Below are 16,108 nucleotides of genomic sequence, written 5' to 3'. Positions count from 1 at the left end.
TTAGGAAGAAAATAAATTTATGCAAATTAACAGGAATTGGAGAAAGAAAGGACTCATCTGATGGAAGATGTAACTGCGAACAAAAGGAGGATGAAGGAACTAGAAGATAATTTGCTTTACCGCCTGACGAGCACTCAGGGGTCCCTGGTGGAAGATGAGAGTCTAATTGTTGTACTGAGCAACACCAAAAAGACAGCGGAAGAGGTGACACAGAAGCTGGAAATTTCTGCGGAGACAGAAATTCAAATTAACTCAGCCCGGGAGGAATACAGACCTGGTGAGTCTGGTAATGAAAGACAAATGTCACAGGAAAGTGGAGTGAGAAAGAAATGAGAATTAGACCAAGTGAATGAAGCGGGAAGTTATACAAGTGACTATGCGAAATGGAGTGGCTGGTTTGGTGTTGTGGCATCCTTTGGGAACTTCAGTCAATTTGAGATAAAAAAAATTGCATTCAGGTCTAAATTTTTAAGATGCCTGTAAGTCATGCTAGTTGGCAAATCCTTGAATGTTCTGATGAACTGATTGTTAATTAGAACGTAAAGAGGAAGAGTTTTTTTGTTAGACATCTGATCACAAACCAGTAAAATCTGAGCAATTATTGTGGCATTGGGGACTGTGCACTAGTTTATTGTTTGGTAGCCCTCTGTCAGTACCTTGTTTATAGTCTTTGTATTCAGAAGTGATTCTCTGGTCTTCATCCTCAGCCACTAATTTACAAACGGAGGTTCACTGGCTATTCAAGGAATCTACTAGAAGTGTTCAGCTGAGTATCCTTTAGTACATTATCATTCTTCCTGGAAAAAGAACGAAACAGTGTCATCTGTGGATGGCGAGTCTGGAGCATCATCTTTGCGATCTCTTGTTTTGCAAATTTGAGGCCAGTTTTAGGCACAGATTCCTCATGAGCTTCACAACAAGGTCCTAAATGGCTATTGGATGTTAAATATAAAGCACTTGAATTCCTTTGGTTGCCTTTGTACCTATAGTAAACATAATAAAATATATTTATAAGAGAGTGAAAGCTAACATTAGAACCATTTGATGAATGTAAATAGCAGAGCACTTATACAAAGCTTATACATAAGAATTAAATACATTGATACAGGAGCACTGGTGTAGATATGATTATGAGTTGGTAGCTGCAAACTCACAATATAATAGACAAAAAAATAGAAGTTGTTTTCATTCAGAGTTTAAACTGATAGTTTTGCATGGATCATTTATTTCCCTCTCTTCTAATACATGCAGCCTTGCTCTTTGTCTTTCAGTTGCTACTCGGGGCAGCATCCTCTACTTCCTCATCACTGAGATGCGCTTGGTTAATGAGATGTATCAGACTTCGCTTCGCCAGTTTCTAGGCTTGTTTGACCTTTCCTTAGCCAGGTATGCCTGTTCTCAGGAAGCCAAGCTGAATTCTTTATCTGTGGACTAGAATGATGACATTACATTTATTATTTCCTTCTTCTCGGTTAGTAAGAGTCTTTCACTTTTTGTAATCTAAGATTAGTGTAATTACCAACGTATTAACAGATTATTCTGATTTGTCATTTTATGCTCAGAGAAAGCTGTAACAGCTAGTCATCCATTGATTTGATTCCTTTAGTTTCATGTGTGTCTATTAAACAAGAAAATTCCCAAGACATCTTTGTGAGTGATAGCACCCTGTGGGTAAAGTGGATTTAGACAGCATTAAGGATTCTATGTTATTTCATGTTGAGAGAATGCTTGTAATTTTAGACTTAGGAAGCTTATGCTTGGTGTGTAAAAATAAAAATTGGTCCTCCAAAGTTAGTTATTCTTCATTAAAGACGTAGCTTTTGTAGACAATGGAAAAGGGCCATGGGGTAAGCCTGGTTTAAACGTTTTCTTTTTCAGATCTGCCAAGAGTCCAATTACAAGCAAGAGGACTGCTAATATCATTGAGCACATGACTTACGAGATTTACAAGTATGCTGCCCGTGGGCTGTATGAGGAGCACAAATTCCTCTTCACCTTGTTGCTAACCCTAAAGATTGACATCCAGAGGAACCGAGTCAAGCATGAAGAGTTTCTCACTTTTATTAAAGGTCAGTAAAAAGTCTTGTGCACAAGTGTCAGAATTACTGTGAGAGCCCTTTGTGGTATTTTTTTAGATGATAATGTTTTCTTTGCATTGCATTTAAAGTATGTGAAATATTTTATTTGCTCATTTATAGACTGGATAATAAATATTTATTGAAAATCCTACTGTGTATCTAGGCATGGAATAGGCATTTGGAACATGTCAGGGAACAAAACTCATTGTAGAATAACTCCCTCCCTCCATCTCTGTCTCTGTCTCTGTCTCTGTTTCTCTCTCTCTCTCTCTCTATATATATATGTGTGTGTGTGTGTGTGTGTGTGTGTGTGTGTGTGTGTGTATAATATATACTGTGGTAAAAGCAGAAGGAAATGGGCAATACAAAGTTAAAAGTGTGTGGGCTGGTGAATGTCTAGAGCTTTAAATGAGGAATCTAATAGGATGTCTAATAGAGTAACCTTCCTAGAGATGGCCAGGTGATCAATGATTTGAGAGAACAGAAGGCAGTGGCCACACAGCCACTTAGGATGTTGAAGGCAGGGGGACATCATAAAGGCCTCCAATGGGAGTGAATATGGCATGAGAGAGAAAAACCAGTCTGAGCAGGATCACTAGAGCAGAGTGGAATAACTCACCCCGTGGGTTATTCATGTTGCATTTGTTGCGGCACTGCTCACAGGTAGACCCACTGGGCCACTGGAACAATACAGCTAAGCGGAAGGCTGGGAGACGTAAATTATTATCATGTTCTCTAATGTGTGTAAAATATATTTCAGGTAACTGTGTCTTAGTTCAGGTTGCTACAACAAATTACCATAGATAGGTGGCTTGTAAACAACAGTATTTTTTTCCCTCACACTCATGGGGGCTGAATATCTGAGACCAGAGTGCTGAGGGCTCTCTTCCAGGTTGGATTTGGCTGACCTCTCATTGTATCTTCCTATGGCAAAGAGCAGAGCTAAAGAAGTGAGCTGTTTTGTGACTTCTGATGATAGGAATCTCGTTCAGGAGGGCTGTGTCTTCACGCCCTCTCTAATCTCACTCGTTTTCTATGAGAGACACCACCTAACACCAGGAATGAAGGGAATAGAATAATTCTTGATCATCTTGAGAATTTGTTTTGAATTATTCCTTTTTTGGCTGTTTATTCATCAAATACACTGTTACATTGATGCTATATTATCCAGGAATAGGTCCAAATATACAGTCATTCCTTGTGCCACATTGTACACTTTTGGAAAAGGCAAATACTCACAACACAGTTGCCTTCCAAACACTGAATAATGCTTTGGCCTGCAAGGAACACCCTTTCTTTTAAAAGAACAGCTTTTCTTTAGCTCACTGGTGAGTACTTTATTCTTTTCAGTTTACTGGAAAATGGGCAGTTGCCATGCAAATTGGTATGCTATTTATTAAATACAGTGCCATTGTCTTTAGATCTTTTTTGGTCCATGAGCTAAAACAATTTTTCTTTATTTTTTGAGCTAAAAAAAATTTCAATTGAAATGGCTTAATGACCACACTTAACTGCAGTAAATATACTAAGATGGATTTGGCAGGAGATAACTAATGGTGTACATGGTGTTTGGATGAAGCAGAGACTGACTTAATAAATATCTTGAATTTTTTTTTTATTACATACCATGTTCAAAGAAAGATTTTAAAGGTGGCCAGATTGACTGCTCATATCCTGTGAAGAATAATGTTTAAAACATATTTTCCCTGAACTGAAATGGATGTTATCTATTAAACACCATATTTTATCTTAAAGAACATTTCCTAATGCTTTCTTTTGCTTAAAATATGATTGTTTATACATTGAGCTTTTCTGATGTGGGCAACACTAATAGTTTTAGCGTTTCATTTATCTTATGGTGCTGTAAGAGATGAGTTATACAAGTGTTAAATTAGTGATGAGTGAAATAACAGGAATCATTACCAAATGGAAATTTTTGTTATTGTTAGATTGAGTGAACATAAGCAATTAGCATAGGGGCCCTGGGATGTGCTCAAAATGGGTGTAAAGAAGGTGTTTATTTATAGAGAAGAATCCTTCAAACGTATCTAGTGCTATTGAGATTTTTAGATAAATTCTGTATTTTAAGTTACCTTGTACCAATATTGGGCCACTCGCAGTACTGACAATAACTGCCTGTTTGGTGACCATTTGCCACGTCCTCAACCCTGTGTGAGGGTGCTTTAACCATTTACACCATGACACCCAGGCTCCACTAGCCCCATTTTACAGGCTTAGAAGTATAGGCTCAGACAGATGAGATGGCTTGTCCCAGACATCAGTCAGGTGGAGCAAGGATAGAATCCTGCACCTGCCTGTTTCCAGAGCTATATCACTAATTATTTAATGTTTTTCTAAAATCATCTATTCATTTATTGAATTTTGAGGCACAGTCTTTACTGGATTCATATTTCTGTGCTTAACACATGCTAAGGTACTAAAACAATTTAAACACTTTTAAAAAAATTTACCAAATGGATTGTTTTAGAGTAAAGAGAGAAAAATCTGGTAACTTTTAATGTTTAATTTCAAAGGTGGTGCTTCATTGGATCTTAAAGCCTGTCCTCCTAAACCAGCAAAATGGATCCTGGATATGACTTGGCTGAATTTGGTAGAACTTAATAAACTCAGGCAGTTTTCAGATGTCCTTGATCAGGTAACATGTTCTTTGAATAAACTTAAGTAAATGTCGCAGTAAACAGCTTTCTTATTTATTACTAGCAATAATATGTGTGGAGGAGAGACACTTCTCAACATTGTAACTCTTAAATGGTATTGCCTGGGCTTGACCTTCCTCGTAGCTCCCCTACTCTCTGATTAAGCATCCTGTACGCTGCAGACTGGTCTTTCAGGAAGAGTTGCGCCCAGGAAGTTTACCTAGTGCTGTTTTGGGCCACATGTCTGTATCATCAATTGAAATCCATAATTAGAAAAACTGATACATTCAATCTGGTTAGATAACTGTATGATTCAAAAATCTTCGTAATAATTAGATGACAATAAATACGAACAACTTCCCTGTAATACAAAGGTTCATTTCTTGCCTTTTTTCTCTCCTTTCTTCCTCTCTTGCTCTTCCCATTACACTGCCTTCATTAGGCATTTGGGTATGAACCTCTGCAGATACTTGACATCTCATCTTTAAAAGTTATCGTCCTTCCAGAGTCATTCAGATCCTGATGAACTGTAGAGGTGTTGGAAGGTTCTTGGCTATCAGGTGACTGTAAAGAAGTGAGATTGACAGCTAAAAAAATTGAAGCATTTTTTTTAAAATTAAAAAAGTGTCCTAATATTCTTGACTTTCCCATTTAAGGTGACCAGATGCTTAGTTCTGCTATATGTTATGTTTTCCTTTAAAACTTGTGATAATTGTTATTACTACCATGAAATTGGGGTGAAAACCATTCTTTTGGGTCAAATAACGTTACTTTTGGAAATAATGATGCCCTGTAGTTTATTCCACCATGTGATGACCCCAGTATGATTTCCTGGAAGACAGTCTGTTATTGAAATTGCTGCCTTCTGGAGAATGTATAACACACCCAAAATCTTTCCATATTTTATATATATATATATAAGCATATATAATATATATAAAAATATACATTTATATATAAATATATATAAATATATAATATATAGTCTTTTATGACTGAAATAGGTCATTATTTTTATTACATAGTAATTTATAAATATGAACATGGAATGATTTTTCTTTTGATTAGACCACAACAAATAAACTTGAGGCTTCAATCAAAAGAATACCCCAGAGAACATGAGATTGTATTTATCTGTAGATGTTGTTTGTTCAATGCTTTTGATATGCTTGCCTTTGTAAAGCTTGTATTTCTTTGATTTCTGAGGTCCAGAAGATAATGCACTGTGTCCTTTTATTCATTAGCAATTGCCTGCAGGTAGCAGGTGTCTGATCATTTGTTTGATAATAGTATTACTTGGCATATCTCAGATTACTCTAAGTTAATAGAGTCTTGACCAAAAACATGTTTATTCAATGAAAACGTGTATTAAGTGCCTTCCTCTTTATCAGGAGTGGTCTGAGCAATGAAGAAACAGGAGTGAATAAGGTTTGCTTCTTAATCACGAGAGAATTTTGTGGGGCAAATCAGACTTTGTTGAAATAAGGAAAATGAGTCTCCATTTATCTATTTATTTGTTATACATTTGTTACCATAAAGACATAGAGGAAGTCAAACATCCCAGGACAGTCCCTGCTTTGGAACAGGAGGCTGGTGTTAATACAGATTGACTGTGGAACAAGCCATGTTTGATTTTAGACTATGAGACGTTTTGGCATTAGAATATGAAATAAAAATGTGCTGAAAAGATACAGTTTGCACATGTCTTAAGTGGTCAGAAGGTTTGCTGAATAGTATCTGTGCATTATTACTGAAAGACTTTTATGTGGTGTGACACATCTCTTATCCCATGCTATTTTCAGATATCAAGAAATGAGAAAATGTGGAAAATTTGGTTTGATAAAGAGAACCCCGAGGAGGAACCTCTTCCAAATGCTTATGATAAATCTCTTGACTGCTTCCGACGTCTTCTTCTTATTAGATCCTGGTGTCCTGACAGAACCATTGTGCAGGTAAAACGCATGCATTGAGTGGAAACATAGGAGACTGTTTTGAGGGAGAATTTCCCTTTAAATTTAAAGAAATATTTAAAGTATCATCACCAATGAGAATTTCCCTGTAGGTTGCTATGTAATTTGCTAGCAAGACAAATGTGAAAAATGGAAAAGTAAATAACAGATAAATTAGTGGGATATACATTAGGCTAAGTGATTTATTAAGCTCCTTTGGTCCAAGTGGGGCAACACAAAATAAATGAGAAAACCATGATTCTAAGCTTGGCATGTGAGGTGTAACATAAAGGTAATGTATTGTTCTCGTGTATCATTTTATAATAACTCAAAATGATCCTGCCTCTCTGCTTTGCTAGTAGTAAATTAGTGCTTTTTTAAGCAAGAAGAATGTAGAGGAAGGAGGGGGGAAGCAATGTAGAGGGAGGGGCAGCATGCCCCAGCCCCAAGTTATTTCCCCTTCAAAATGTCATTGCTCTAGATATAAGTAAATAGGTTGTCCTAAAACTTCTTGGAGTTTATATGTGAATTTTGCCTGCAAAAGATTCTTTGCAAGAGCATCAGTCTGTTAGCTAAAGTCATAGAGGTTTACCCACTAACAAGACTTGAATCTTGCTTTCACAATTAAAAGGCTAACTCCTTAAGGGCTTCTCAGGCAAAACCATGGAGTACCATAGGCTAGTATCTATAATAGAATGCAGGGCAGGTTCCCTTTCTTTCTCCAGAGGGAGTGTTAAAAACATATGAAGTAACCGCTTCCGAGTCCACCTGGGTGCCACGGAATCATGAAAACAACTAAATAGAATGATTTATTGAGAAGAGAAAAATGAGTTTTGCTCCTCAGGGCACTGAGGTAACCTTTCCTTTCAGTTTTTCTTTTGTCTCCTTCATTACTTTTATTCTGCCCAAATGAATTGTCAAACAGTTGCCTTATTTCTTCAGAAAGTATAGAAGGGATGTTTCATATAAAGCAATGCTTTCTTTGTTTTATTGTTTGTTTCTTTTTTTATGTTCATTTCCTTCCTTCCTTCCTTCCTTCCTTCCTTCCTTCCTTCCTTCCTTCCTTCCTTCCTTCCTCCTTTCCTTCTTTCTAACTTTATGAGATTCAGTGATGAAATATAAATCTAAAAAGCTTTGTAACATTGCCTTTTTCATCTTGGCTCTGTTATCCCTAGGCTGACCACAAGCATGGCTTCCTGCCTGGAAACCTATTGTTCTTTTGTGTCTACTCTGGCACATTCTGTACATCCTAGAAGAAATGAAAAGAAACTGTGATTTCTCAGAATTTTCGAGTCCTTCAGTGGCTTCCCATGTTCCTTATGATAATACTCAAGTACAAAACAAGGTCTACAGGTCCCTCTGGAAATATACTATGTTCTCTGATGTTTTTATTCTCACTTTAGAGCCCTCTTGTGAGTTCTTCCCAGACAGCTTCTTGGGAAGCATACTAGAAGGGCTCTAGCTTAAATACAGTCAATCCCTATTCCCCCATAAGCAGCATCAGGCCATGCATGACTGCTTCTGTGCATTTTTGCTGAGCACGACTGTTCACATCAGAGAGCATTCAGTGGCCTGGTTGCAAGAATTATGCACAGTCGGAAGGTGTCTCATGCTATATGCACCCTGGTATCTCAACAATATTCCACAAAGGGAGGTCAGTACATGTGACCACAAGTACATGTGGCTTGTTCAGTTTATCTTCTACTCAAAGGTTGTGTTTGCTTTATTAGGACCAGATATGCTGGAACAAAATGTTCTTCAGATTTTGGTGCACTTTAAGAATGGGGCACTGCATTTCCATTGGTGCCAGTGTGCTATTATTTTGTTATTGAACTGGTGTTTGTACAGAGGCCTGGTTGGCCCATGCTGAATCAGCTCTTAGACGAAGTGTATCACATATCTTTTCTTTCCCGGTCAATGATTTGCTCTTTTCTGCTCCAAAATTTCTGCACATGTGTCTTTTGCAAGGAATGATCACCACTGTGACCCGCCCAGCTCTCCTCTTTTCCGAGGTAAATGCCTCTCAGCATCCAAGCAGCTGCTTAAGTGTTCCTTTCAGAAACGAGTCTTCTCTGATATACTCCTGCAAAACTACTTCTTTACTTTCATATCATCTTTCAGGCCGTAAAATAAGTTTATTTACTATTACTTGCTCAAGGTATGACTAATTCCAGGAAGGAGCTACGAAAGGCAGGTTTATTTGTTTACTGCTGTGTGCCAAAGGCCTGTCACTCTTCCTTGGATAGAGGAAGAGGTTGTGGTCAAAGTTTCATATCTATAATATCACAGGAATTTCTTGCAATGCAAAGACCCTGGAATGCAGGGATTTATGGTCCCCTGGCCCATTGAGAAAATTCATGGTATTGGATTAAAGTTGAAGGAAAAAAGATAAAGGAATTTACTCTTTCTTCCACATGTGTACTGTGGTTTCAGATCTCTGTCTTCTGTGTCAGAGGCTAATCAGGAATTGTGGAATATTCTTATGAATTACGCATTTGCATCATGGAGTCATTGCAACCCTAGATTTGGAGCTAATTAGAATCTGACTGTGACCCAAGAACATCTGAAAATGTTTCTTTTTTTAGGAATAGGAATTTTACTCACAAAATTCAGTCTTAATTTCCATTATAAGCAAAATAGTCTTCCCCATCATCTATTCTCAGAGTTGGTAAGCTAGGGCTCACCAGCAAAAATGGATCCACTGTCTATGTCCAACTTGTGAACTAACAGTAGTTTTCATATTTTTGTGGTGTTGGGGATTGAAGCCAGGGCCTTGTGCATGCAAGGCTAAAGCTCTACCATGCAACCACATCCCCAGTCCAGTTTTCCTATTTTAAATAACTCAAAAATCATAAAGATGAATAACACTTTGTGATATCTGAAAACTACAGAGCATCCAAATCTCAGTGTCTATAAAGTTTTTATGGTTTTATTTTATTTTAATAGACAGATACTCATAAATGTTTATGGGATAAAATATGATGCTTCATTATGCATATACATTGTGGAATGATCAAACCAAACTATGAAGTTTATTGGAATGTATCCATGCCTATCAGTTTATGCATTGTCCCTGCTTTTGTGGTTTAATGGTAGGGATGAATCATTTCAACAGAGACTATCTGGCCAGGAAAGCCTAAATAATGGACCATGTGGCCCTTGATATATTCTAGCATGTTAACTCATGGTTTGGATGGTAATGTTCATGTTGAGTCAATGCTGAGTTGTATGGTGGTATGGAGCATGTTTGCTCCTCACCGTCCTGGAAGAGAAAGCATTTGAATCTTGATGAGGTCCAGTATGGAGGTGCTGCAAGGCTGGCAGCTAATTGAGGCTGAGAAACAGCTGCCACTGTGGAGTGCCTGGGTATCCAGCCTTCTACTTCCTTCCTAATCGCAGAGCCCAGTGCTTCAGGGAATAATTGTATGTGTAAATAGAGTAGACCTCTGAGAAAGTCAAAACATGTCAGGCAAACTTTTAAAGAACCTATCAGAAGGATGCAGAGAAATGTGTGAGCACCTAGGCCCAGGTTAGAGACTTGAGAGTAGATCTTGCCAATCTAGAAATAAGTATGAGAGGTATGAAAATAATTGGTACTTCTATCATTGCCACTGCCTTACCCCTGCAAATGAGGGCCCTGATCAGCCCTTCCTGGGTCACTGGGAATTCAGCTGGGCCACCTTTCCCCAGAGTCATCTAGAGATAGTTGATAGGGCAAGAAAATCTGTCTACTTTTGATGGACTGGAAATTATGGGGAGGGAATGGGACTTGAGAAGGCAATGGAAGGATGGTTTTCACAGCAAAATGTCCCAGCCTTTTCTGAATTAGTCACTACAAATTTAGAGAACAGAAGAGCTACTTTTTTAATTTTTCATATTCTCATGGGTAATATGGGCATTTCACAGCAGACTCTTAAAAGAAACCATTGGAGCTGGGCATGGTGTCATATGCATGTAATCCTAGCACTTAGAAGGCTGAGGCAGGAGAGTTGCCATGAGTTTGAGGCCAGCCTGGGATATATAGTGATTTCAAAACCATCATGAACTACATAGCAAGACCCTGTCTCAACAAAAAAAAAAACAATTAAAAGAAACATTTTCTGTCTCCTGTGAATAATAAAGTGTTTTGGGAGTGTCCATAGATCAGGAGGAATCAGGAAGTAGAACCTCTCTGCACATTGAGCAGTTTAAATTCAGTTGCAACTAATTTCCCTTTTTTAGCAAGGTGTCAGAGGTATTGGGAGGCCAGGAGATTCATTTTGTAATGGTCACTACCCTCCATTCTAACCTATAAAGGGAATAAACATGAGTGAGGGACATTACAGCAAATGTAAGTGTGGAGATTTGAATTCTGACAGTCATTTAAATGGTAAGTAGGAAGATATTAAAGAAGAAGGAAGAGCCTATATTACTATTTGAAACAAACGCTGGATACCTTTAAGCTAAAGATAATAGTTTAGCCAGCCTTACTTCCCTTTGGGTGCTGGTCTGTCTGAAAGCTCTTTGATTGAAGGGAAGCTCCCCTTGAAGCTTTTTTATATTTTTCTAGATATGAGGATGGGGAGCTGACTACATACCTGACTTGGGAGAGGTTGCAATTGGTTTTGCACCAGTAGCTAGACTCTGTTTGCTTTGTGAAATGATTAGTCTGAGGAATACCGCTGAGAAGAGAATCTTAAGTTCTGTTCACTTGATTGGAAAAAAACATTACAATTGGAGGAAAATTATCTTTGGTGAATCCAGTTATTCTTGAGGGAGAAAATGGAAACTAAGGGTCATACTCAGAATTCTATGTTTTGAAAAATAAAATTGTCTTTTTATCTTATTTGAAAAAGGATTATATTGTTACTGGAATTTTTTGTGGTAAATAATAAAGTTGACAAAGTCTGTGATCTTGTGAGCATGGCTTTCATTCAAAACAAAGTTGACAGTAGAAAGAGATGGACCAAAAATGGAAAGGGATGGTAACCATGATGAGGAGAAGATTATGGATTAAAACTGTGAACTTTCATCCATCTTATTCAGTAAATGTCTAACAAAGTATTCAATTGTAGATATTTGATAATTATCTACTCAGTAAGTACCCATTGTGCTGGTTACTTGATTATTTAAATACATATATTTGTATTAAAGCTTCCTAAAGAAAAAGTTTTTATTTGTTAAGGATAGCAAAGAGCAATCACTATACGAAAAAGGCTCCTGAGAGTCACCCAACTTGGAATCCAAACTTTTAACTATGATTTTGTGCTTGGCAAGTAACACAGGCTCTCCACCCGTAGAACAGGATTGTACACAAGCAGCAAGCAAACAGGAAAAGTAATGATCTGCCCTGTTTCCTGGCGGGATTACTATGGATGTCTTTGAGATATTGAGAAAAAGTGAATTTTGGAAACCATACTGCTTGAGGACTTGAGGGAGTTGCATGAACTGTTTTTGTTGAATTCTCTACTGTTTTTGGCAGGCCCGCAAGTACATCATGGACTCTATGGGAGAAAAATATGCAGAAGGAGTTGTTCTGGACTTGGAAAAGACATGGGAGGAATCTGACCCACGGACACCACTCATCTGTCTCCTGTCTATGGGCTCAGACCCCACGGACTCCATCATTGCCTTGGGGAAGAGATTAAAAATAGAAACCGGTTATGTGTCCATGGGGCAGGGCCAGGATGTCCATGCTCGAAAGCTCTTGCAGCAGAGCATGGCAAATGTAAGACCAAATATCCAGTTCTAAAATCACTGCAGAATTGTGATGTGAACATCTGGATGATTTTACTAAAAATATTCCATAGACTAGGTATTGGGAAAATTGTTACTGCATGAGTACAAATTTGACTCTGGTTGCTTTACACAAAGTCTGTTCTTATACTCACAGAGTAACTTGTTGCAAAAAAAAATGGCTGACTGTTCTCTAAGGCTTTTGTTTTTGGAGTGGTCAGGTTCCCAGAGAAGTTTCTCCCATGGTCTAGAGAGTTCATTTCTGCCAGTAGTAATCTGAGAATTCAGGGGGAGAAGGAAGTACTCTAACAGGTCTCAAAATTCAGTGGGTAAATTTTCTTCCACTTGCGGTACCTGTACTCTTAATGTATTGATTTCTGGTCCAGTGCCAGTCTTTTTTGCCTTTGAAGAAATCAACTTCCTATCTTTCATTAGGGGAAGCAGGAACCTGCCAAGAGCTAGTTCTACCTTTGTTTGTCTTCTACTTTTAGCCCTGCTTGTGCGCTTACAGAGGTCCCTACCTCTTGCCACCTGTTCTTGAATATTTGGAAAGTTATATGATATAAACCAGGTGGGCTGGGGATATAGCTCAGTGGCATAAGCACCTGCCTGGCAAGCACAAGGTCCTGAGTTTGATTCCCGGTACCAAAAGAAAAAAAAAAAAGATATAAACCAGGTGACAGCTCAGCTTTCCCTGAATGCCAGCTTAGGGTTCAGCTTTCTTGATCTTTAATATTTTTTCACTCTATCTTTATGCTTAGGGGTTTATGACTTTGGGAAAAAGGGCCTCATTGTTTTAATGGAACTTGGGGAGGGAACAGAGTTAAGTGGATGTTTTCAGTTGTCCAGTGTTGGAAGTTCTGCTTGAACCCAGGGGCTTTGCATTGAGCTACATCCCTGGCCCTCTCTTTAGTGAGACAAGATCTCACTAAATCACTAAGTTTCCCAGACTGGGCTCAAACTTGCAATCCTCTTGCATAATCTTCCCAGGTCATTTTATGTTTTACTTTAGTTATTATTATTTTAGTTATTGTTGTGAGCTCAACCATAGGTCATCACTACAGCTGGCCAGATGGTATAGTATGGGACAAATAGGTGTAGCAACAAAAACATGGTGCATCTCAGTTAAACAACACTGTATCCTAGATGAATTTAATGTTATCACGCTTCTCTGTTAAATTTTAATTACTTAGTTTCTAAAGAAAGTTGTACTGAGATCCCTGAGTGGAACACAAAATAACGTAATTTCCGCTTGCTGTTGTTGGCTTAGGGAGGATGGGCACTTTTACAGAACTGCCACCTAGGACTTGACTTCCTGGATGAATTAATGGACACAGTTACAGAAGCTGAGACTGTGCATGATGCCTTCCGCCTGTGGATGACCACCGAGGTCCATAAGCAGTTCCCCATCACACTCCTTCAGATGTCCATAAAATTTGCCAACGAGCCTCCTCAGGGCCTCCGCGCAGGACTGAAAAGGACGTATGGCGGTGAGTGGAGGAATACTTCCGAGTCTGTAGGAGAATTTTGCACAGTTTTTTCCAGAGAAATGAAGACAGAATTAGCAAATGTTTTAACCTGACAAAAGGTGACAGCCCCCTCCTACTATCCTCCATGGGGAATGTGCTCTGGCAGTACTAGCGAATCCACCTCTTGACTTCCCACATTCTGGTTTCTCATTTCCCCAGCGTCACTTGTGGATGTCTGTGCTGTTCTTCAGCTAGACACCAACCTTTCTATGTCGACGTGGTATCTTGAGTAGTATTGTCTCCTCTTCTGAGATGAAAGTCTGAATTAAAATTATGGCCTGCCTCGATGTTTTGAGTTCATTATGTGTTCTAGATGTTAGTCCTTTGTCTGAGGAACAGCTGGCCAATTTTTTTTTTTCCACATTGTAGGTGGTCTCTTCACTCTACTGGTGATTTTTTGCTGTGCAAAAACACTTTTAATAAGCTGAGATCCCAGTTGTTCTTTGTAGTATTTCCTGTGCAATTGGGGTTTTGTTCTTAAAGTCTTTGCCTATAACTACGTCTTCAAGAACTCTACCTATTCTCTCTCCCAGAAGACTTAATGTTTCTGTTTTAATATTTAGACCTTTAATCTATTTTGGTTTTAGTTTAGTGCATGGTGTGAGACATGGGTCGAGTTTTAGTCTTTGGCATGTGGAAAGTCAGTTTTTCAAGCACCATTTATTAAAGAGGCTATCTTTTTTTCTTGTGAATGTGCTTGACCCCTTTGTTTCGATAAAGCTGAGTGTGTTTGGAGTTGTTTCTGCACCTTGTAATCTATTTCCTTGATCCTCAGGTCTGTTTTCTTGCCAGTACCATGCTGATTTTATCATAGTAGCTTTGTAGGATAATTTCAAGTCAGAGATTTTGTTGCTCCATTCCTTGACTTTGTTGCCTAGGATTTTTTTTTTTTTTCTGTTCTAGGTCTCTTCTAGTTCCAAATGCATTTTAGATTGTTTTTCCAATTCTCTGAGGTATGCTATTGGTATTTTGGTTGGGACTGCATTATATCTGCATAGCAATTTTGGGAGTATGGCCATTTTCCTTATGTTGGCTGTTCCTACCCAAGAGCAAGGAATACCTTTCCATTTTATGATATCCTCTTCAATCTCCTTTTTAAAAGTACTCTAGTTTTCAATGTAAAGATCTTTTATTCCTTTGTTAGATTGATTCCTAAGTATTTTTTTTTTCATACTGTTGTTGAAGGTCTGGTTTTCCTAACTTCTCTCTCAGTGAGTTTGTTATTTTTGTACAGGAATGATATTAATTAAATAATAAATTAAGTTAAATTAAATAGTATAAAATTACATTATATATAAATATAATTATTATTTGGAGCAATATTTGGCTTATACCTGGCTTCTATATAATTTTAATTAATATTGAATCAATTACAAATATGGGCTCCAACTCTATGCTGCAAATACTAACATAATTATATTAGTGGTGTTAGCTAAAGTAATGATAATTATCTTTATTAACTGCCTTTGTTCCCTATTTTATACTATCTTGCTAAATAGGCAGGAACTTAATCCATGTAAGGCCCCTTCCCAATCATTTTGAAGCTTCTTTAAAAAGAAATGGTCTTTAGATACCCATTTTTTTTTTTTTTTAGTTTTTCTGAGTACAGTTTGCAGTGTACATAAGCTTAACTATCACAAAGTATCTCTTATATGAAAAAGTCTATCTATCTATCTATCTATATATATATACATAAAGTTCAAAATAAAGGGCAGATTGTAGGAAAAGAGAGAGACGCAAAAAAGGTATTGTAGTCAAGTGTGGACTGTGTCTGTAAAAGTGTACCTTGACCTAGTGCAGTTGTCTTACAGGTTTTATTCTGTGGGCTGTTAGTCTGGTTTTCAGTCTGTAAGCATGGCTACCCAAATCTTTATTTTTTTTAGTTTAAAAAGAGAAAAAAAACACCAATAAAAAATGATACAAAATTTCAAAACAAGATTGTAGGAAATTAACAATAGTAATTATGTTGCATTTTGTTAGCTTTAAAATAGTTGCTCAGATTACCAGATCTAGGCATGCAAAATTGATCAAACAATATAAACACTAACTGTTCCTTTCAACGAACTGATAGAAATTAGCAGCACACTTATCTTAGTTATCGTGTGTGTGTGTGTGTGTGTGTATATATACATATACATTTAATTTCCCCTTCTTTTCTCCTTTCCCCCATCCCAGTTGTG

General features: G+C 37.7%; 1 protein-coding gene across 2 annotated transcripts in view; it reads left to right on the top strand.

The window, feature by feature from the left end:
• Dnah5 (dynein, axonemal, heavy chain 5) overlaps window positions 1-16,108 on the top strand; it is a 300,957-nt gene that overhangs the window by 263,403 nt on the left and 21,446 nt on the right. For both annotated transcript variants that reach the window (XM_013514981.1, XM_005386122.2), the window contains exons 66-72: window positions 34-277; window positions 1,272-1,386; window positions 1,879-2,069; window positions 4,613-4,734; window positions 6,538-6,687; window positions 12,146-12,391; window positions 13,670-13,889. In XM_013514981.1, coding sequence (XP_013370435.1) covers window positions 34-277; window positions 1,272-1,386; window positions 1,879-2,069; window positions 4,613-4,734; window positions 6,538-6,687; window positions 12,146-12,391; window positions 13,670-13,889 — 1,288 coding nt within the window. The remainder of the gene's footprint in view (window positions 1-33; window positions 278-1,271; window positions 1,387-1,878; window positions 2,070-4,612; window positions 4,735-6,537; window positions 6,688-12,145; window positions 12,392-13,669; window positions 13,890-16,108) is intronic.

Source organism: Chinchilla lanigera, unplaced genomic scaffold (genome assembly GCF_000276665.1).
Source record: "Chinchilla lanigera isolate Chin_1 unplaced genomic scaffold, ChiLan1.0 scaffold00025, whole genome shotgun sequence".
Classification (NCBI taxonomy): Eukaryota; Metazoa; Chordata; class Mammalia; order Rodentia; family Chinchillidae; genus Chinchilla; species Chinchilla lanigera.
Note: the sequence above shows the minus strand (reverse complement) of the source record. Positions and strands in the feature narration are given on the sequence as shown.